The sequence below is a fragment of the Cryptomeria japonica genome, chromosome 1 (assembly GCF_030272615.1).
Source record: "Cryptomeria japonica chromosome 1, Sugi_1.0, whole genome shotgun sequence".
Classification (NCBI taxonomy): domain Eukaryota; kingdom Viridiplantae; phylum Streptophyta; class Pinopsida; order Cupressales; family Cupressaceae; genus Cryptomeria; species Cryptomeria japonica.
This window is the reverse complement of record NC_081405.1, coordinates 42,876,814-42,900,387: the sequence shown is the minus strand read 5'-3', so window position 1 is coordinate 42,900,387 and position 23,574 is coordinate 42,876,814. Positions and strand designations below refer to the sequence as shown.

General features: G+C 34.5%; 1 protein-coding gene across 2 annotated transcripts in view; it reads left to right on the top strand.

The window, feature by feature from the left end:
• Nucleotides 1–11,220, top strand: part of LOC131027392 (uncharacterized) — a 197,294-nt gene extending 186,074 nt beyond the window's left edge. For both annotated transcript variants that reach the window (XM_057957431.2, XM_057957432.2), the window contains exons 12-13: nucleotides 4,588–4,818; nucleotides 10,529–11,220. In XM_057957431.2, coding sequence (XP_057813414.2) covers nucleotides 4,588–4,818; nucleotides 10,529–10,669 — 372 coding nt within the window. In that variant the 3' untranslated portion in view covers nucleotides 10,670–11,220. The remainder of the gene's footprint in view (nucleotides 1–4,587; nucleotides 4,819–10,528) is intronic.
• The last annotated feature ends 12,354 nt before the right edge of the window (nucleotides 11,221–23,574 follow it).

Below are 23,574 nucleotides of genomic sequence, written 5' to 3'. Positions count from 1 at the left end.
GAAAAGCGTTACAAAATCCTAACGCCTTCACACCATGAATAACCTAGACCACCAAACTTTTTAAATTATGATGCCTTCTAGAAACGGTTGAGAATATATGGAATGAAAGCATATTAAATTTGGCCACATAAACCAAAAACAATCACTGCCCATATTAATCGACTTGCCTCTTCAAACGATGACATGGCAAACTGACTTGGCTAACAATAGAAGCAAGCAAGCAGCTGACTTGGACAAGCAGCCAACTCAAACTATCAACCAAGTAGCTCAACCGAGCAACCAATTGGCTCAACCACAACCAAGTAGCTCAATTGGGTAGCCAAGTAGCTCAAGCAAAAAGTAAGCAGCTCAAGTAGACAGCCAAGTAGCTGAAGAATATAACGTTTTATGCCATAGCTCAACTAAGCAACCAAGTAGCTCAAACCACACAACCAAGTAGCTCAGCAGGTAGCCAAGCAGCTCAAGCAAGAAGCAACCAGCTCAAGTAGACAACCAAGTAGCTAAAGAATATAACCTTTTGTGCTATAGTTCTCTGTTAGTTTGAGTAATCCTCCAAGGTTTGTACAACCTTGATTATCAACTTTTGACATCAATGACAAAATATCCAATAGAAGCCTCTGAAAATAGTTTGCCTATCATTAGCTTCCAAATTTAGCATTCAGTAAGAAACCCTACATTCCATATTGATAATAGGCAATTACTAGTTTCACCTCCCTGGCCCTTGTATTTGGCCTGAATGGGTCCTCATTCCAGGCGTGTTTCCCAGGGAGTCCACTCTCAGCATGGATTGGATGATCCAAGTACATATGTGATGTACCTAGGTGGACATTGGCATGCCATGATTGAAAAATGCATTAAAAAAAATGTGGGGTTTTCAGCACCCACAATTTTTTGGTAGTGAGCGTGATTCCTCATTAATGTTTATTCCCACTACTTGGCATCATACTTGGAATCTTTGGTCAAACCCTAATTAGGGTTTTGCATGTTCATTCTTGGCGATTGATTGGTTTGTAATCTGGGCCGTCCATTTTCCTCTTGGAGGCCTATAAAACGGGGTCACCACTTCATTTGTAGAGGAGGGAGATTTGTATGAAATTGTTGCGATAAGCTTCTAATTAATAATAGTGAAGCATTGGCTTTTGGTGTTCATTTATGTTATTTCAAAACTTGCATGGTTTCACCTTCCTCACTTAGTTTAGATTTGTTTCAAGTATTTAGATGAACAAAGTTGATTGCAGTGTTTTACGATGAGATTGCTTGCTCATACCTTTTGTTGATATATGATTTCTATCCATAGTGCAAGGTTGGACTGAGCTTTTATGTGTTTGCTTAATTTAAATTGTTGGATGAACATTGTTCTCTGATGGTGTTCATTAATGGTTTAAAATCTTACAAACATAGCTTCTGAAGTTTGCACCCTCTTTATGTAGTTGTCTACTAGTGGCAAATTAAAGTGTGCTTGATCTCATCTATCTATTGAGTTCTTAGATTAGAATAGCTTTCCTAAACCCTTTCTCATTTTATTTTCCGCATTATTTCATTGAAAAATCCTAAAAAGAGAGCTATATATTGCCAAATCATTCACGAGAATCTCCTTGAAGTCAAAAAATTGTCTAGGTCTTCTTCAAGTGTGCATAAGTCCCCTTGGATTACTAGCAACATCAACCAAACGAGTCTATATCCACCACAAAGTCGCTAGTAAGCAGTTGGAACCGAGTCAATGTATGATCTTCATGCAATCTTAGCATTCATATGATTTTGATCAAGAGAGGATAAAGTGACCGTTGGGAAATTTTATTCTGTGTTGGTGTGGTCACAAAACACCCGTCAACAAGTATAGTCGCATTGAACAAGTAGACTTAGTACTACAATAGTAATGTAATACTAAGAATTTTTTTTTTTTTTTAAATGAGAACATTGTGAAGCTAATGGTTGAAATCAATTGTGTAAATGGTTGAAGATAATGCAAATAAAAGAACAAAAATATAAACTCAAACATATAAATCTGCAACTTATAGACCATATTTTTTAAAATTAATTAAAAGACTCACACAAATGGACGGGTATGTCTTCTTGAAGATAATGCAAATAAAAGAACAAAAATATAAACTCAGACATATAAATCTGCAAATTAAGATTGGAACCTTAGAAGAAAGTCTGAATTGGTTAAATTAATTAAAATAAATAGAAGTAACTTATTTAATTAATGTTGGAAGAAAGGCTATATCTATTAATTAAATCATCTAGATTTATCTATTCAACATTAAGGATTAGAAGAATGGTTGGATTGATTAATCAAATAAATATAGAAGTCGATATGCAGGAGGAATCTGGTGTGATAACAACAGACATGTAGGAATGCATTTTAAGTGACTGCAAGATTAACAAAATTTTGATTTGATTTTAGATTTGGAATATGAGTTTGCAACTTTGCATTAGTTTCCAATGTTGTGTTACAACTTTGCTTGAACTTGATTTAGGTCTTGAACTTTCAACTGTTTCGTCTTGATCCAAATTATTCCCTGACTTACATTTTTTTTTCCAAGCGATTTACGCAGATTCTCCTTCAACAAATATAACATCTCAGGAAATAGTCATTTTTTTACCTTGAGGGGAATAAAACTTATTGGCTTTGCTTTTTGCATTATATATAATTTATAACGTGCAAGTTTTACCCTTTGCATCCAATTTCTGTTTTTTCTCATCACCTATGTGAACATAAGCTGAGCAACCATACACTTTCAAATGTGCCACTATTCGCTTTCTCCCAAACCAACTTTCATATGGTGTTCTATTTCTTACTGCAATAGTTGGAATCCTATTCACAATTTAAACAATAGTGTTATTTGCTTCATCCCAAATCATTCTATTTATACTTGTTGCTTCCAATATGTTTCTTGCTGATCCTATTATTGTTCTATTCTTTCTTTTTGCCACTCCTTTTGCTGCAGTGTAGAATATATTGTTAACTATTTCTTAATTCCATTTTTTGCACGAAAGTCATTAAATTCTTTTGAACAATATTCACCTCGTAAAATTTGCTTTTAAACACTATGCGTCTTCCACTTTCTTTTTCTAGCATAACTTTCAATATTTTGAATGCTTCAAAAACACAACTCTTATTCCTCAAAAAATAAATCCATTTATATGTAGTACAATCATCAATAAAGGTAATCATGTAATGCTTCATACCTATTCTTGCGTTGGACATAGGACTAGTCAAATATGAATGAACTAAGTTCTAATGGCTGATTTTCTCGCCATGTGCTTCTAGGAAATCTGCCTGTGTGGTGTTTGGCCTTTCGTTTGCTTCTCTGTGTTTTGGTCTGATTTGGTGTCTTGTTGTTTTCTCTTGCTATTTTTAGTCTGTAGTGTTACTGTAACTTTCCTATTGTAAAACTGTTTTTGTTTCTCTTCTGGTTTCTGTTGTAAAATGGTTGGGACCCTTTTCAAAAATCCCTCTTTTACACTAATTCAAAAAATTTCTTTATTTAAAATATTTTTCATACCTATCTGCAGTTATGAAATGTATAAACACTTGTCAATCCCAAGCCTATTTTAATGACTTTCATAGCTTATTTGTGAGGGGACATTAATGTTACAAAAAGTGATCATTCTCTGTCTGAATAGAACCTGGATTTCTATGCATATTTATGGAACTCTAATGAGCATTTCATTGTAATTTCCAGTATAATCAAAACTAGTGTAATCTGTTTGAAGATTTACAATGGAAAGTACTATCCAACTAAACTTTTGGTGTTGCTTCCTTACCGATAGCTAAGCAAATATTGGAGCAAATTGACTGAAGAGCCAGTAAAATAAACAAAAAAACAAGAAGCGAGATCAGCCATGTTTTCATAAAAAGTACATGGAAAATGACTGTTTGAATATTTTTGTATCTCTTGATAATTTATATACTTCAACAAGAAATTTGAAAGACAGTTTAGCACCATCACTCTAGTATAATCTCCCTGGGCTATGGCTGGGTGAAGAATGGGTAGATCATGTTGTTTGTAGAATACAAAATTGAGTGGTTCCTGAAGTAGAATCTATTTTCTTGATAAAGCTGCTCCAACAGGCAGTTATTACATATGACCAGATTGCATAAGAAGCTGACTATTACCATGTCGTAAGGGATGGTAACCAGGACTAAATAAATTAGGGCAGGAAAAGTGGTCTGAGGATGAAAGAATTGATCTATTTTAAGTTAGTTACTAGCAATCAAAATAGTTACAATTATATATCTTGTATCTGACTAATTACTTTACAGGTGAACGAGAAGATGGCAAAATGGCTGGATTGAAATCTAGAGCATGTCATTCCTAAAAATATTGATTTTGGGAATAGTTTATGTGATGACAAGGATTTTTTAAGGCTGATAGACTAATAGTTTATTTATGTTGTACCCTAATCATAGTGTAACTAGATCTAGAAGAAAAAAGAATTTTTTGCATTTAGTGTTGTAAGTGTGAAGGCATGGATATATCCTAGGTGAATGTAAATACAATCATGGTCATCATTTCTCATATCATTTTCCTCCTTTTTAGATTCATCCAATAAATTTATTTGCTTTAAAATCTTGTGCAGATAGTTAAAGGTATTGATGCCATCTCTCGAGAACAGCTAGTCAATTTGACTACAATTTTAGGAATTGAAAGATTCATTCCAGTATTTGGAACAGTTCCTCTACTTGGATCCTTTAGGCCGGCTGCTTTGCTACCTACAGTTACAGAGGAGGATAAAATTGTTTTGAACAATGTTAGAAGAATTACAGAGTTCCTCACGGCTGGGTCATCATTTTCAAATTCTTTTATTCAGGTAAGCATGCAAATATGTCATTAAGAGATCATAATCCAAAATAATAACCATGCATTGAATCAGAGTAAGATTGTGCAAAGTAAAAGGTCACAATTTTGGGATCCATGAGATGTTCATTTCTAAGCTTTTCTGCGTCAATGTTGTTTTCATAGGTTGTCTGGCATCATTTTGCACATAAGTTTCTTCAAAAGCCTTGTGGAAACATTGGAAAACAATAGCAAACTTGTATGCACTAATCACTTAGAAATTTAGAATCATAACCTTGTCCATAAACAATTCAAGAGGCTCATGTGGGTTGGCTTAATTGTGGGCCCACAAAACCTGCAAATTTTTTTTGTTACCTTATTTCTTAAAGCTCCATTCAATACACACACTTTCAATTTCCTTCCATTTTCTCTCTTCTCTTAGTCAGTTTGATGTGTGCTGACATATATATTACTGTCCAAGAAGATTAGCACGTGCCTTGAAATTTTTGCATGTTATCCCAAAATAAGATGGTAGACACAGAAGATGGTCAAGACATACTTAGCACATTGTAGAAATGCAGATCTGTTTAAACATACCTAGCACTATCCTGCAAGAGGCTTATTCCCTTAGAAGATACCTTTTGACAGATTGAGTTTGTACATTTGTGGTATGAGCATCCCCTTTTCCACCTTATATGTCATAGTGGGATATGGCATATTTATGTATGATGGCTCTAAAACCCTTGATACTGTTGGTATGGGTAATATTGCCAAAAGTGCTCATTTTAATTCTCGATATGTTTCTTAACCACAAATATCATTGTTCAAGGTTTCTGTCATTTGGCCTAGAAATATGATGCTTTCTATTTTCCGGCTGTAAAATGTCAAAAGGGTCTGGAGTTTGGTTCGAATGAATAGAATAGAATAATTTTAACATCTATGAGGCCAAAAATAGCCTTATGGGACAGCCAGCAATGCCAATCAAGTCTTGTGCATTTCATTTCTTCTCCTCATACGAAGTGATAATGAGTTCTCCAAATTTCTCAACTACCCTCTCCATAAATAAACTGGGTAGAGCAGCATTTACCTGCATACTTGGCCCTGATGCCCTTGTAGGCATTGCAATGAAAAAAAACAAGTGTTTTTCTGATGTCCTTGTGTCTTAAATTTGGTTGAGCCCAGTTCTTGTCCTGCCTTCCTAAGTGTTCATGTGTTTTTTATGCACTTTGAACACGGAATAAAATACTAAGTATTCTATCCTCTCTTGAACAAGGAAAACTTATATGCTAAACAATGTGATCAAATAAGATAACCCCAAGGTTTCTTTAGTCAGGTCTTGACATTGCACATGGATAGACTCAGTGTATATGATGTGATCTTGCTGTTATCACAAATGGACTTACGTTTATAGATCACAGCTGGGACTTGCAAACTAACTTTTCTCAAACTCAAGCAAAAGACAAAAGGGAAAGGGTTTAGAGGATCTATGGTAATCCTAAGGACAATGATAATAATGCATAATGCTTTGATAGTCATTCTTTCAAACCAAGCTTTTGCTTCATCATGATAACAACAATTACACAAAATTGATGCAACCTCCTAAGGTAGTGAATGATTTTCATTATTGCAAATATTCATCTAAATACCCAATACAGGTGCAACTTGAACAAATATCTACAATCAAACTTAGAAACAACAATTAGGCTCAGGCTAACTTTACAATATAGCTTACAATCAACAAACCACAAAAAGTATGAACCAAGGAATTCATCACATATTATTGCTTCTCCATCAAGATCAATGAACTTCAACTAAACTTAGAGAAGTAGAAACCATGCAACATGTTGAAATAACACACAAAGTCCATATCTTTAATGAAAGTAGTATGTTTATTCCATCAAGCTTGGCAACAATCTCTGCCTTCCCTTCTACTCCTAACTTTTAACTATTAACTATCTATTGTATGAACCACCAAAAGTATGAGCCAAGGAATTCATCACATATCATTGCTTCTCCATCAAGATCAATGAACTTCAACTAAACTTAGAGAAGTAGAAACCATGCAACATGCTGAAATAACACAGAAAGTCCATATCTTAATGAAAGTAGTATGTTTATTCCATCAAGCCTTGGCAACAATCTCTGCCTTCCCTTCTAGTCTACTTCTAACTTTTAACTATTAACTATCTATTGTCTATTAATTCTTGTCTATTAACCTTTACAAATGAAAAGGCAAAGTCTTTTATGGACATCCCAATTGCAATTCAAGGGCTATGATTATTTACAAATCAATGGCCAAGATTACAAGATGAAACCCTAATTAGGGTGAGTTATAACTAGCTCCTCTTTAACCAATAAGATCATTACAACATTTTAGATACATGTCCTACACTGAATGTGGACCAATGAGAATATAGGACTTCTTACATTGAAGTTTGTGCCTTTCACATGTATAGTTGTCATCTTGGGATGAGTCAGGTTCAATGCACTTGGACGTATGGACTTGGAATCATTTGATTGGTTGATGATGAATAAGCCCCATTTCAGCATGCTTGTAGATCATCACCTTGCCTGACTTTTGACTAATTGTGATGGTTCATATTCCCAAATAGCATCATCTTCTAACTTTGATTAACTCTTCTAAAACTATTTGCTTGAGCTATGCATTCCATCTTCATACTTGGGAACTCACCTTCTTGTGACACATCTTTTCTTTCAACCTTGGAATTCTTTGCCTTGAATGTTCTTGAGTGGGATTAACTCCTTGTTGCATTGACCGTGATCTTGGATTTCCGAAGGAAATTCAAGATTGTTGCAATATTTGCTCATTATCATTGTGATATCTTGATCTTTCTTTTCATGTAGTGAATTCGTTCTTCATATTATACTTGCTTCATTCTTCATCATTCCACAAGCTTCCCCTTGTTGCAATTGCGAAGTGAATATGTTGATTTCCTCCTTGCCTTGAAGTCTTGATGTTGCTCTGGATTTGTTCCTTCCTTTGTTTATCAATACTTGACTTCTTCTTTGCATCATTCCTTTATTTTGACTTTGAAACTATTGCTGGAAGCTGACTTGCGTGTCCTTGGAGTGCAACTGCGAGGCAAAGGTGAAATGGCGCCCTCTTTGGGCGGGGATTGCAAGACCTTCATGCAATTGCACTCTAGTTATTTGGTGTGATTGCAAGGGAGACAAGGAATTCCACCCCCTATCCTTTTGACTTAGGCAATTTCACTTTGTATACCTTGAATATGATTGCATTCTGTGAGTGCACTTCCAATTGCAAGATTTGTGGGCGGGATTGCAAGAGTAATGTGCAATTTCACTCATGCTTGGGCGAGATTGCAAGTGAATGATGCAATTGCGCCCATACTTAGTATTTTTCTTCCTTGATATTTTGAATGTCTATCCTTTGCTTTGTACATCTTGTAGTTTTGAGCCATGATTTCTGGATCCCTTAGCTAGCTGATTGCAATCCTTTGTTCATCTTCTTGCACATGTGGATGTTGAACTTGATATCCTTGCAACGTTGTAGAGCCTTTCATCCCTTTGTTTCGACGTTGAGTCCTCATCTTGAAATTCTTGAACTTGTCTTCCTTCACCTTGTAATGTCCTTCTTTGCTATCACCTCTTGCATCATTGAGTCCATCTCTCCACATTGTAGTATTCTTCTTCATGATTCATTCAATCACCCAAACCTGAAAAGAGAGACAAAATCATACTTGTAAAAGAAAATGATATGTAAGATGGTTAATATTTGCATAAAATCAGAGTTCAATGAGAAATTTGTGAAATAAGCTAATAATTTGTAAAATCGTTTCTCCTTTTTGAATTTACAATTCTCTCCCTGAACTTGCACTTCTTGTCTTGGATTCGTACCTTACGCTCCAAATTTGCACTTAACCTGAATTGAATTCACCTTTGAATAGATGGGAAGGAATTTGGAATCACTTTATATATGAATCACATGTCTTGAATGAAGGATGTCGGCTTCATGAAATTTATCTCTTTTCCCTTTAAGAAATTCATATTTCCTAATGAAATTCCCCAAGTTGGGTGGCCCTCAATTGAATGGTTTTTCCTTTGAATTGCCTATTAATAAGGGGAGTGCATTTTCATACTTGTGAAGGAATTCTTAACATGGTTGAGTGCAATTCCTATATGTTCTTGCAATGAAATGGCAGCTGGCTGGAATTTAGACCTTATCATGCAATTTTCACTTGGCGCGCATTTGAGAGGTGGTTTGGCAGGCAATCTTTTCTTGGAGCGCATTTGAGAGGTGGTCTTGCAAATTGCAATGAAAATGGAACTAAGTCATTCAATTTTGAACGCCATTTCATCATCCCTTTGCAATTTGTTACTTATAGCAATTTTTCCTTTTCAATTTTGGGAGTGATTTTGACATTGACGCGATTTGCAAAGGTGATAAACACTTTGAATGAAAGGTGTAAAGTTGATTTTCAACATTTCGCCATCAAAGTGCAACATTTGCAACCTTGTAGAGCCGATAATTTGTCTTAGTGAGCTCAATGTTGACTTGCAATTTCAAACAAATTTTGAACAATCTATGACAAGGTTGTATGTAACACTTGCAATTCCTAATGGAATCACAAGTAATTTTTATTTCAATGTAGAACTTGACCTTGCATTTGCACTTTTTGAAATTTTTTTGCATCATGTGTTGAGTGATTTTGTTTTCATCCAACATACACCTTATTCGAGACTCATACACCTTATTCGAGACTTGAGTTCACAATGTCAATACTCACTTTTCACACTCAGCACTTCACAATGACAACATTTGACAACTTTTTGCATTTTTGCATAGATTTTACAACTTCACCTTCACTCCTTGGCTCGGACATTTGTCCATGAATTCCTGACTTGATCACACTAAGGACAAGATATCCCACTCCTAAGACATACCAAAGGTTGCTCAACAAACCTAATCCTGACCAACAAGACAAGCCTTTCTCACAAGCAAAGGCTAAAGACTGCAACTATTGCCAAGCTAAGACAACTAAACTAAAACACCTAAGCCGGAAAGCGAAAAACATGGGTCCCTATTTGCAATGGGGCGATGTGTGAAAACATCACAACAATAAGCTCCCTCGTCAGCTTGACAGATAAATTAAATGACTTCGAAATCACTGAACTTCTAATTTACGAACCAGTTCTAATCTATTAACAAAGATTGCAGGAACTCATAGTCATGCACAAATAGTTTTTCTTTACTGATATAGATATTGTGCTGTATGGAACTTCTTCTTTGAACCTTAAGAGGAAACATGCAATGGCACTAAGCCCTTTCTCAGTTTTTCTTCCTTGAAGCTTTGTACATGTTTGTTAAAGAAACATATAATGTCATTCCAGAATCTGCTGGTGTTTCCTTCTTGTATGGATTTAATATGTTTTTACTAATTGTGCAATTAACTTCTGGTTATAGCTGTGTGAGTTTATTTCCTCTACCAGAAGCATATTTGAGGAAATAAACTCATGCAGCTATTACCAGAAGCTAATTGCATATTTATGTTATGGACTGCGGAAATCATATGTCTAGAATGTTTTTACTATTCAATCATTTCTCTTCGTTTTTCCAATTTTTATTGTATGTTTAAAGTCAAAACCTTATTTTTCTGCTTTCTTAGATAATCATTTAGAATCTGATTGCTTGTTATGATCAGTGTGTATAAAAACTTCCGTCTGGTATTGGAATTTTTATGCATCTCTTCAAATCTATGCAGGCTCGTGGTCTGGAAAATTTAGAAGTATTGCGTGATTGGCTTCCGTTAATGCCTGGTGTTGCAACACGTGTAGTTCCAGAGATAATGAACCGTCTTTCTTCTCGTGTAGTGGCTCGCCTCTTACGTGAACTTTTTGTGTAACAATATTGTAAAATATTTCTAACTTCTATGTATTATATAATTTGTTCATCTATCATCCTGCAATGTATGAAATTTACTATCATATCCCCTTGGCCTCGAGGAAAGTATAAGTTGATGATTAACATGCTAAAAGAAAGCTTGTAGTTTTAGATGCGCAGAGTTTTTGCAAGTTTTTGCATTACTTGTCCTAGGACTATATATTTCATCAGTAATCTTGTATTAGAAGCCTGCCAAGCAGTTCCCACCACCAAGTGTATAGTCACAGTTTTCCACTTTCTTGCTTTGCAACCTACGTTGCTTCTGCTTCAGCTTGCAGAACATTTTTGAGCAAATTTAAACCTTGAATCTCAAGCAAACATTGTTTCTCGTTGCTGACAATAATTTTTTAATTATACAGCATTTGCTTCATTTGAAGTACTATAATATGGAGAGCTTAGCGGCTGCTCCATAAGTTGCACTTAAATGCCTTTCACTGTATATAAAAACACTATTCGGTTGTGTGATTCATGACAAATTAAGGTGGATAACATGTCCTTTCAAGTGCGTTCAAATGTTCCAACTGATACGCAATGGCTAATATGTTTTTTGTTTGACCAATACAGACCAGCAGCTAAATGTATACTTCTCTATAATTAATAGTGACATCTTTGACAAAAAACATTGTCTATATATTATCATTCTGAGAATCTTTTGGCGTTGCATGATATGGTGAATGAAATACCGTGGAGTGAAAATAAGAAAAAGAAAATGAAATATGATAACTGTGATAAGTAATGTTTTTTTTCTCCAAATTAAAAAATAGGAAAGATTTAATTTACAAAGTTAATTTAATATTCCGTGGGCTTAGTAGTGTTAACATTAGAGTTAATCGATAATAAACTATATTCAAAATTTAAAAGAAATGCATAGAAATATATGTAACAAATATTATTATAATAACTTAGATGTTATTACAAATCTTTCAAGATTTGTATAATTTTGAATATCTTTCAGTAGCAAATAGATTCAACATTTATTTGAACTAGATTGCTCAAAATGATCACTCTTGCCTCGAGAAGAAATTAGTGGTCTTTGCCCTCACAGCAATAATACACTTCTGGAAGAAACAATTTATTTAAGAATACATGCAAAATTTGCACAACAAAGCAACTATTCAACACAAAACTGTTGGGATTAAGGTGTTTCAACCTTTGCAAATCTTAACATTGGCTTATGCATTTATTTATTATTTTTTTGACTGCCTACAAATGTCTAGTCATCTAGTGGGATCCACAGGCTTGGCGGCATCCTTCTTGGTGGACTGTATGACACATATGTTGCACATGTGGAGGTAGGCATCCCACATGAGGATCTTGACAAATGTTGGCCTATGACAGGTTCTATGACAAAATGGACAAGTGGCAGGAGATACCTTTTGCATGGAGAGAGTTATGATAAGCTAAAACTTGTCATTTATGACGGATTCTCTTACAATTGTAAGCGTTGTAAGTTATGACAGTTGTAAGATACATAAGAGCATATGTCATTCCTCTAAATAGTAAATTTTGAGTGCCCAACTTAGTAGGTTTGAATGGGGAGTCATTTGGAGACGTACATGTGTCATTTGCATGTTTTTTGGTGGCTGGAAAATAGGGCCAAATGTTATGCACGACCCCATCTTGATGCTTCATCTAGAAGCTTCCTCTTGAGTTGTATTTCTCTATAAAAGGTAGTCTTGAGGAGTGTTAGATATGTAATGTTTGCAGGTGAAGTGTTATGCTATCGGAATTAATCAAGGTTGTGGGTTGTAGTTGTAGACTCTTGTTGAAGAAGCTAAGTGCTAGCATTGTATTGTAAGATTTTGATTACCGGAATACAAAGTACTTTTCTTTTGGCGTGTGGGGTTTTTTACTTGAAAGGGTTTTCCCCACGATATATTGTGTGTTCATTGTTTATCTTTATGCATGTTTATTATCTCTCTATGAATGTGTTTCTATTTCTGTAATAGAAGATTTGTAAGAAATTTTGTACTATCTCCCCCACTAGATTAGTGTTAGGAAGCGTTTTCCGCACCTTAGCTTCCTTTCAGCTGGTATCAAAGCTTGGCCATTTTTGGTTCCGTTGTTGGGTAGCGGGTTTTTTTTTGTAATCATCTCAGTTTGAGTGGGAGCTTTTGCATAGTATTTTTAAAATCTTGTTGCAGGAAGAAGATGGCAAGCATATCCACAAAAGTTGATATGGAGAAGTTTAATGGCAGCAACTTCGAATTGTGGAAGTTGAAAATGGAGGATATGCTCGTGGATCAAGATCTATGGGCGACAATATCTAGAACAAAACCTCAGAATATAGCACAGGATGTTTGGGATACAATGGATTGAAAAGCTAAGGGCCTTATAAGGCTCTGTTTGGTAGACTCTGTATTATTAAATGTCCATGAAGGCAAAAGATCTTTGGAAGAAGCTTGGAGATGTTTATCAAGCTAAATCCTTGGTAAACAAGCTTTTTCTGAGAAAGAGAATTTGCTCTCTAACGATGGAAGATGGAGGATTTGTTGTTGTTCATCTCAATACATTGAACATGATTATTAGTCAATTAATTTTTGTCGGTGACAAGATTGAGGAGGCGGATCATTGCATGCTTTTGTTATGTTCTTTGTCTGATTCTTGGGACCACCTTGTTATGGCTATTGGGAGTAAAACCACCACGTTCAAGATGGATGAAGTGGTATCATATTGCTTTCTAAAGAGATGCGAAGGAAGACTTCTGAGACAGCTAAGGAGGCTCTTACAGTTCATGGTAGATCAAAAGAGAAAGGCAAGAAGAAGGACAAGAAAGATGAAAAAAGCAGATCCAAATTCTGTGGGAGATCTAAGTCTCCTGGAAAGTCCAAGGCAAAGTGTTGGAACTACGGCAAAACCAGTCATTTCTGTAAAGAATGTAAGGAAGAGAAAAACAAGAAGAAGAGACCCTCCGATTCAGATTCAGACAAATCCTCTTAGGATGATGGTGAAGCATTTGTCGCAGCCTTGGCAAGGCATGCATCAAAAGATGTGTGGCTAATCGATTCTGGTGCATCTTTTCACATGACCTCACATCGGGGTTGGTTTTCAAAGTATGAAGAATACGACGGTGGAAAGGTGTATCTTGGCGATGACTCTCATCTGAAGGTTGTTGGTCATGAAAGAGTTAAGATTAGATTCCCCGATGGAAGAGTGAAGGGGATCGATGGTGCAATTCACATCTCGGGGTTGGCATGGAATCTACTCTCTGTAAGTAAGTTGAGTGATGTGGGTGTGCAAGTTGTTTTCTTGCAAGGTGGATGTAAGATGTTTAGAGGTTCTATGGTGCTAGCTAAGGGTGTTCGGATAGGCACCTTGTATAAGCTGGATGCATGCATTGTACAGTGCAATTGTGCTTCTATGGAGTCCAAGAAGAGGGCTCTAGATTCTTCATCCTCACCGTCAAATCGAGCTGTGAAGAGGACTATTGCTTCTACATCTGATGGTCATGCTTTCTGGGTACCTAAGGGTGCCAATGCTATGGAGATGAAACTACCAGCAGAGAAGACAATGTTATGGTACCAAAGACTTGGTCACATTGGCGAGAAGGGTCTCAAAACCTTGAAAAGTAAATGCCTCCTAGAGGGGCTTGAAGATTGTAATCTTGAGTTCGATTTCTGCGAACACAACATCTATGGTAAACAAAATCGCGTTCAGTTTTACTCTAGTTCTCACAAATCTCTTGGGTTGTTGGACTTGATACATTCTGATGTTTTTGGTCCTGTTTCAAAATATGTGTATTTGGTTTCATTCATTGATGACTACAATAGGACATTTGTTTATTTTCTCAGAAGTAAATCTGAAGTCTTTAGTCGGCTTAAGGAGTTTAAGGCTCTTGTTGAGAATCAGACTAGTAGAAAGATTAAGTGTTTGAGGACTGACAATGGTGGTGAGTTTTGCTCAGCAGATTTCGACAGGTTTTGTAAGGATCATGGGATTGAGAGGCATAAGACAACTCCATACACCTCTCAACAGAATGGAGTTGTAGAGAGGATGAATAGGACGTTGATGGAGAGGACTAGGAGTATACTTAGTGGTGTTGGCCTCGAACGAAAGTTTTGGGCTGAAGCAATAGCCATTGCCTGTTGTCTGGTAAACAGATCTCCTACATCAGCACTTGTTGATAAAACAACTATGGAGGCGTGGTCAGGAAAGAAGCCCTCGATGAGACATGTCAGAGTATTTGGTTGTGAAGCTTATGCTCATGTTTCGAATGAAAAGAGATCTAAGTTGGAGAACAAGGCAGTGAAGTGTATTTTTATCGGCCATGGTGTCGGTGTTAAAGGGTACAAGCTTTGGGATCCAGTGTTAGAGAAGGTTATCTATAGCAGAAGTGTTATTTTTAGAGAGATGAAACCTTCCACTATTGAGCTACAACCAGAGAAAGAAGAGAAATAGATTAAGGAGGTAGTTTAGATTCCTTCTACCCTTGAGAAAGAAGAACTATGAGCTCCTGGTGGACCTGATGATGAGGAGAGTTCTAGCAGCTCTGAAAGTTCTGAAGAAGATGAAGAAGCTCAAGCTCAGCCTTTGAGGAGGTCTACTCGAGATAGGCGACAACCTGATAGATATGGGTATTCACTAGATAGGTTTGGATATTCATTGTTAGATTCCAGTTGTATTTTTGCTTTGATTGCTAGCATTGATGAGGCTAGGACTGTTAGAGAGGATATGGGTATGCATGATGCAAATTCCTGGATGGAAGCCATGAATGATGAGATGGCATCTTTAAAGAAGAACAATACTTGGGATCTAGTACCTTTGCTTGAAGGACGTAAGCCCATGGGATGCAAATGGGTGTTCAAGAAAAAGTTGGGTCTTGATGGTAGTGTTGAGAAGCATAAAGCACGGTTGGTCGTGAAGGGGTTTTCCTAGGTAGAGGGAATAGATTATGGTGATATTTTCTCTCCTGTTGCAAAGCTGACATCCATTCGGTTCTTGTTATCACTTGCTATAGTTCATGATTGGGAAATCGAGCAAATGGATGTGAAGACAACATTCCTTCATGGTGATTTGGAGGAAGAGATTTATATGTCACAGCCAGAGCATTTTGTGGTGAAAGGTAAAGAAAATCTGGTTTGCAAGTTGAAAAAGTCTTTGTATGGTTTGAAACAGTCTCCTAGGATGTGGTACCAAAAGTTTGATACCTATGTGTTGAGTTTGAGATTTCAGAGGTCTAAATCCGATCATTGTGTTTACTTTAAAACTGATAATGGTCGCATTCTCATTATTGCATTGTATGTGGATGATATGTTATTGTTTGGGAATGGACATTTGATTTCTGACTTGAAGTCTTAGTTGTCAGCACAATTTGAGATGAAAGATTTAGGTGCAGCTAGGTACATTTTGAGGATGAAGATCAGAAGGGACAGATCTAGCAGAAAGCTTTGGTTAAGTTAAAGTAAGTATGTGAATTTGGTGTTGGAGAGATTCAACTGACAACTTGTAGATCCATGATAGTTCTCGTTGCATTGAGAACGAAATTATCTATGGAGGATTGTCTAAAATCTCCTTCTAAGGTGGAGGACATGGCCAGTGTACCATATGCGAGTGCAATTGGCAGTCTCATGTATGCTATGGTCTATACAAGACCAGACATTGGCCAAGCAGTGGGAGTCTTGAGTCGATATATGGCTAATCCTAGACGAGTGCATTGGGATGCAGTTAAGAGAGTTTAAATATTTGAGGGGTACTTCCGAGTATTCCTTGTGTTATTATGGTTTTCCTACTGGACCTTGACATTCTGTAAGTCTTCGTGGATATGTGGATTCAAATTGGACAGGTGACATTGATAGTAGAAGATCCACCGGTGGTAATGTTTTCACTATGAATGGTGGTGCTCTTAGTTGGATGAGTAAGCAACAAGTTGTAGTCGCTTTGTCCACGACATAAGTAGACTATATGGCAGCTACTCATGCTTGTAAGGAAGCCATTTGGCTTAGGCGGTTGTGTTCAGATATTGGGTTTGATGCGGGATTGATTATTATTTGTTGTAACAGTCAGAGTGTTATTTTCTTAGCAAAGAATCCAACTTTCCATGCCAGAACAAAGCACATTAATGTTCAGTTTCTTTTTGTTTGAGATATGGTATTGGAGAATGTTAGACACTTTGACGAATGTTGCAGATGCATTGACGAAACCAGTGAGCATAGAGAAGTTCAGATGGTGTTCCAGTTCTATGGGCCTCTCGCCCCCCTGCAGTTGATCTATGGGCTATTTGTAAGGTTGTCGACAAGTGGGAGAATGTTGGGATTAAGGTGTCTCAACCTTTGCAAATCCTAGCATTGGCTTATGCATTTATTTATTATTTTATTTATTGCCTACAAATGTCTAGTCATCTAGTCGGATCCACAAGCTTGTTGGTATCCTAATTGGCGATGACTGTATGAACATATGTTGCACATGTGGAGGTAGGCAGCCCACGTGAGGATCTTGACAAGTGTCAGCCTATAACAGATTCTATGACAGAATGGACAAGTGGTAGGAGATACCTTTTGCATGGAGAGAGTTGTGACGAGTTGTAAGAGAATAAGCTAAAATTAGTCATTTATGACAGATTCTCTTACAACTGTAAGCGTTGTAAGTTATGACAGTTGTAAGATGCGTAAGAGCATCTGTCATACCTTGATATAGTAAATTTTGAGTGCCCAACTTAGGAGGTTTGAATGGGGAGTAATTTGGAGACGTACATGTGTCATTTGCATGTTTTTTGGTGGTCGGAAAGTAGGGCCAAATGTTATGCATGATCCCATCTTGATGCTTCATCTAGAAGCTTCCTCTTGAGTTGTATTTCTCTATAAAAGGTAGTCTTGAGGAGTGTTAGATATGTAATGTTTGCAGGTGAAGTGTTATGTTGTCGGAATTAATCTAGGTTGTGGGTTGTAGTTGTAGAGTCATGTTGAAGAAGCTAAGTGTTGGCATTGTATTGTAAGATTTTGATTACTGGCATTGTATTGTGGGTTGTAGTTGTAGAGTCATGTTGAAGAAGCTAAGTGTTGGCATTGTATTGTAAGATTTTGATTACTGGAATACAAAGTACAATGCTTTTGGAGAGGGGTTTTTTTACCCGAAAGGGTTTTCCCCATGATATATCATGTGTTCATTGTTTATATTTATGCATGTTTATTATCTCTCTATGAATGTGTTTCTATTTTTGTCATAGAAGATTTGTAAGAAAATTTGCACTCTCTCCCCCACTAGATTAGTGTTAGGAAGCGTTTTCCGCACCTTAGCTTCCTTTCAAAAACTATGGTTAGGGCAATCTTAGGTGTACCTTATACCTTGAGTTGGACATACCTTGGATGCTCCTACTCCAATGTCTCTATCTACCTATCTATTTTCTTCCTTGAGCAATCTTCATGTATTTCTAAGTTATAGATGGCATATTGATTTTCAAAACATAACACTCATTCACAATGGTTGTCTTCAGCCATTTAGTAAATACAACTCTCACAATTTTTTTTTATTAATTCTTGCTTTTGTCAAAATTTTATAATAACTTTTATTTTTTCTCTTTAATTTTAAAATGCTATTTCATGAAAAAACAAATTTCTTTCTATTTTGGGGAAAAAGTGGCATAATATTTCTTTCCTTGTAAAGGAATTGATGCCCTTAGTAGCACCTACATCACATCTCATAAAACAAACACATGATTAATAGACAAAAGATATTGATTATGAATGCATTCATTCCATTTTATGTAGTAATATCAACATGACAATGATTCACAATGGTTGACAAATCATTTAATGAGCAATCTTCGTGTGTTTCTATGGCATAGATGTCTTATATAAGTTTTTAAGGGGTGATTTTCAAACCATCACACCCATTCACAATGGTCGTCTTCAATCATATAATAAATTCAATTTTACTAAAAAAAAATATTAATCCTTGTTTTAACCAAAATGTTATAATATTTATTTTTCTATTTAATTTCAAAGTGCTATTTCATGAATTTGGAAAAAATCACATAACATTTCTTTCCTTGATGCCCTTAATAGAACCTACATCACAACTCATAAAATACTTGATTAATAGACAAATATATTGATTACAAATGTATCCATTCCCTTTTTATGTGGTAATATTAAAATGACAATGATTCTATTTCATTTTTAATTCACCTAAATACTTGATTAATAGACAAATATATTGATTACAAATGTATCCATTCCCTTTTTATGTGGTAATATTAAAATGACAATGATTCTATTTCATTTTTAATTCACCTATGATTCTATTCTTAAAGTTGTAGACTGACAAATTAAAATGTGGATTTCATAGAAATATTTTTAGTTAATAGAACGAATAAAGTTATATATTTCATTAATAAACTTACATAAATACATCATGAACTTGTAATCAAAGAGTTAATACAAGTTTATATGTTTAATTAAGATCTAATCTTTTATCTTTATCAATTTGACCACTTAATTTAAATTTGTTAAATTTTTTTCTTTAATATATATATATATATATTTTATTCTTCTAAAAAATAAATGAGAATTATCATGTGATTACATAGAATTTACATAGTGAATAATATGCATATCTCATACTATGTGGTCATTTACTATTAAGAGTCCTAGAATTTATATACTCAAAATATATTTTAACATTTTAGATTGCATTTTAGATTGCATGACTATCCTTCCTATACTAAATACAATTTAATGACAACAAGTACACGTTTATCCCACCACAAAGTTCATATCACTTCATAGTCACTCAAATAAATAAGGATTTGAGACAACTTTAAAATAATGTTTTTAATTTACTATTGTGTTTATAATTTTCAAATTTATCATGATTAAATTTGAACATTATGAACATTGCATTAATCAAATACTATTACTAAGGTGCTCATAATGTTCAAATTTATTCCACCGAGAATTCAATATTTCACCTTGTCACAAATTTGCAAATAACTGATACTGATATTTTTAAAATTTCAAACTTATACAATATTTTACAAAGCACGTGTACAAAGTTATTGGATTAATCAAGTACAATAATACACTATGACCACTCATAGAGCACTTCATGAAAAATCCTAGGTCTAATTTTTAAAAGTTTTGTTGTTAACAACATACCTACTCTAATGATCAAGAAGATGAGAGATAGTTTAGTGATCTGATTGAAAAAATTGTCTCATGATGTTGTGGTTAGAATTTGAATGCTTTATCTATTAAATTTAAAATCATATATTTGTTATTGTTATTTTCCTATATCTCAACTCTTCATATTAACATGGGTTGAGAAATTGTACATAATTATCTATATCCACGATCATATTGAATTGTACTTACCTTTTGAATGTTTAATACAATTTGATCTTCTTAATATATTCTAAAGAAAAAATATTATTTATTGATTAAATATATGCAAGATAATTTATGTGATTTAAATGAATAAGAAATATGATAATGTAAAGATTGTGGTGTAATGGGACAAACATGTATTTGTAAAAGAAATGTGATATTTGAGTGTGAAAGGAAAATGAGTAATAGTGTATATACAATTAAAGGGACATGTACAATAATTTGTGTCCCTATAATATGATGTAGTTGCATCTACTCATATCAACTTTCATAAACTAATGGCAATTAGGTGCATAACATGGAAGTTGTGTTGGAAAGGCTTCAACCTTGAAGCATTTGTATGCAAGAGGTATTTAAAACTGGTAAAAACTTCATGGTATTGTGTAGCATTATATATAGGTTTCAACACTTTGATTACTTGTATTTTGTTGAATTGAATATGGGTCAAGTTTTATGTATGTAATGTCATTCTTCTCTCAAATTTAATTAAGTATTTGCAATAGATTTAAAAGTAGTTTTACCGGAGTAGAGATAATCTAGAATATATAATATTGTCAAAAAAGAAATAAATAATTAGTGTAAACTAAACATGTAATAATTTAGTAAGAGCTCTAAAGGATGTATTAAAATAGAAAATTGAATAACATAGTCATATAATTCAATCAAAATAATATATTATATTCTCAATATCTTTTATCATTAATGATTTTCAATACTATTTGAATTAAAGCACTTAGAAATGCCATTCAATCTAGGACAACAAAGCCTTGGCTAGGACAATCTTAGATGTACTTTATGCTTCAATTTGTACACACCATATGTGTCCCCTTCTTCAATGCTCATAGCCCATCAAACCGCCTTCTATCTTGAGTGATGACCATGCCCCTTTCCAAGTCTTACATAAATGCTTTTTATAAGCCTTAGGGGTAGTTTCAAAACCCTGCAGCCTCTCACAAAGTATTTTTTAATAATTATTTAATAAATTGATTTATTCCTTCCTTTTTAAAGGGGTTTATTAATATTCTTTATTAATCTCTATTTTAACCAAATGATCATAATATCCTTTATTTTTTCTTTCTTTTAATTTTAAAGGGTTATGACTTTAATAACATTTTACCCTCTGTAAATTAAATGTTGTCTTTAGTAGCTTATCTACAACATAACTCACAAAAATAATATAGTCAAATAAGTGTGAATGTAGCACTCAATATCACAATAAATTTATCGCTTTGAACATCAATAATTATATTTTATAAATTGTCTTTTCCAATAATTTTTTTCCAATTTAGACTTAAATTCACAAGTAAGCAATTTTATAAAAATCATTGCCAGGTGTTCATATAATACTTACCCAATGAATACATGCATATCCCATGTTATGTAATTACTCATTATTGAGTGTTATTTAATTTATATGCTCATGCATTTCAACTACATGAATGTCCTCTTTCCTATACCAAACATACAATCACTCAAACAAATCTTCAGGGCAATTTTTATGATACTTATGATAGTCCATCAGCCTTATCCATGTTACAAGATCTTGTGAACATAGTTTAAATCTAGAGATAGTATCAAAAGCAATAGGTAGGCCACAAAAAAATGTTGTTAAAACTTGATGATAGAATGAATAGAAGAGCTTTGCACATCTGATGAGGATTTGAGGATGATATAAATACAACTAAGTAACACATGTCAAATCCTAGTCCTAGAATTTCTCCCATGCCCTCATAGTAGTTTTTGACATGTTCAAACCTTTTCTATGTCCTATTAACATTCTAAGAGGAAGTTACAATAGTCAAGGAGGTGTAATGGAAATTGTTAATAGTTGCAAGAATCTAGGAGGGAAGTTGGATGAGTTGGAAGGCAAATTGAGAGAATGTAGCAATAGTTGAAGAATATAGGCAGTTTTGATCCAATTTGAATCTGTTGAGAGAATCTAGGAATCTCTTAAAGGGAACCATCAATGAAAGAGTCAACGCAAGTGAGTTTTCTTCATGTTACTCCATATTAGAGCAATTTAAAGGGCCAAAAAAAAGGGACAACTTAGTTGGAATCCCAAGGAGTGTTGACCCAACAACAAGGGAAGAGACTTGTCATTTTTTGTTTATAACATGTTGCCAAACAATAGGAAACTATTAGATAATATATTAGGAGGCCTAAGGGAAGCTTTTAGGGGTTATTTTTCTTCTAGTCTATGATTGTAATTTGAAAACCAATTCTTTTTGGTCTTATAAAAATATTGTAACTCAAGGGGAATTGATTCTCGAGTATGTATGCTATTTGTAAGCACCTTTTGATTAATAAAATAAGCATTTACCTTCTCTAATATATTTCTTTGAGTGCAAACATGAGTTATTGATATATTGTTTTGTAATTGTTTGCAAATTCTTTAAGTATATTTCATTTCTTTCAACACCTAATACAAAGATAAACATACCTTATATAGATTGTAGGTTATGTCATTAGTTTGAACTACTCTTTAATTATGTGAAAACTTGATTTTTCCTTCTAGAAGTAAATTTTTTTATTTTTCCTATGATGTACTGATGTGTAAGTACGTCAAAACTTGATTTGTGTAAGGATTATCTTTTTTATTGAATAATTGTGTGCATTTAGCACCAATATAAGTCACATACATTTGGTGCATCACCATAATAGATCATAATTTTTATTTCAAGACATCTTTCTATCTTGTTTTCTAATATTATTATAGTTTATTCTAGGTAGTAATCCAAAGGAATCAATCCTCTCTAAAGGTTGGTCTTGCTATCAAAGCCCACACTCTAAGACCATCCTATGTTTCGGGAAGTTGCCAAGTTAATAACTTAGAAAGGGTGCAAACTTCTTTATCAACAATTTTTGACACACCTAGTAGGATAGTTTGAACTATTTTAGTTCACAACTTGTTCTCTTCTTGTTGATATTTGGTGTCTATGTCAATAATTTATGCCCTTGGAGGCAATATATTCATGCACTTGGCAACTCCAAGCTCAAAGCTACTAGTTTTAGTATTCTAAGTGCTAGTATGTTTCAATTTATTAAAATAAAATCTAATTTCTTATAATTTTATAGCTCTTTGAATGAGCAAGCATGTCTAAATTTCATGGAAATATGTCTTACCACTCCCCATGTTGTGAAAGTGATGTCTATACATCTTTCTATTAGCCATATTATAGAAAGTAACCAGCATGTTCAATATGTTTTCCACCTTCCTACTCGTACATTGGTCTTGTGATATCCCATGTATGCTCATAATCACCCTCAAGAATCCTTTTTTATACCAAACCAACATGGTTACTATACTAGTCAGGTCAAAAATGATGACAATATAGAAATCAATGGCATCAAAAGCATATTTCTAGGCTTCAGTAAGCAGTTGAGTGATAGCAAGAGACAACAAGAGCTTGATTTGTAGGAGGAGTTATCCCTATCAAAATTACCTAATGCTCTTTTTGGAGTGATTCTATCAACCCATAGGGTTGTTCCCAACTTTAGGTGCCAAGACCTTAGATTATCCTCAAGAGTCCTTTTGATGATCCCAATG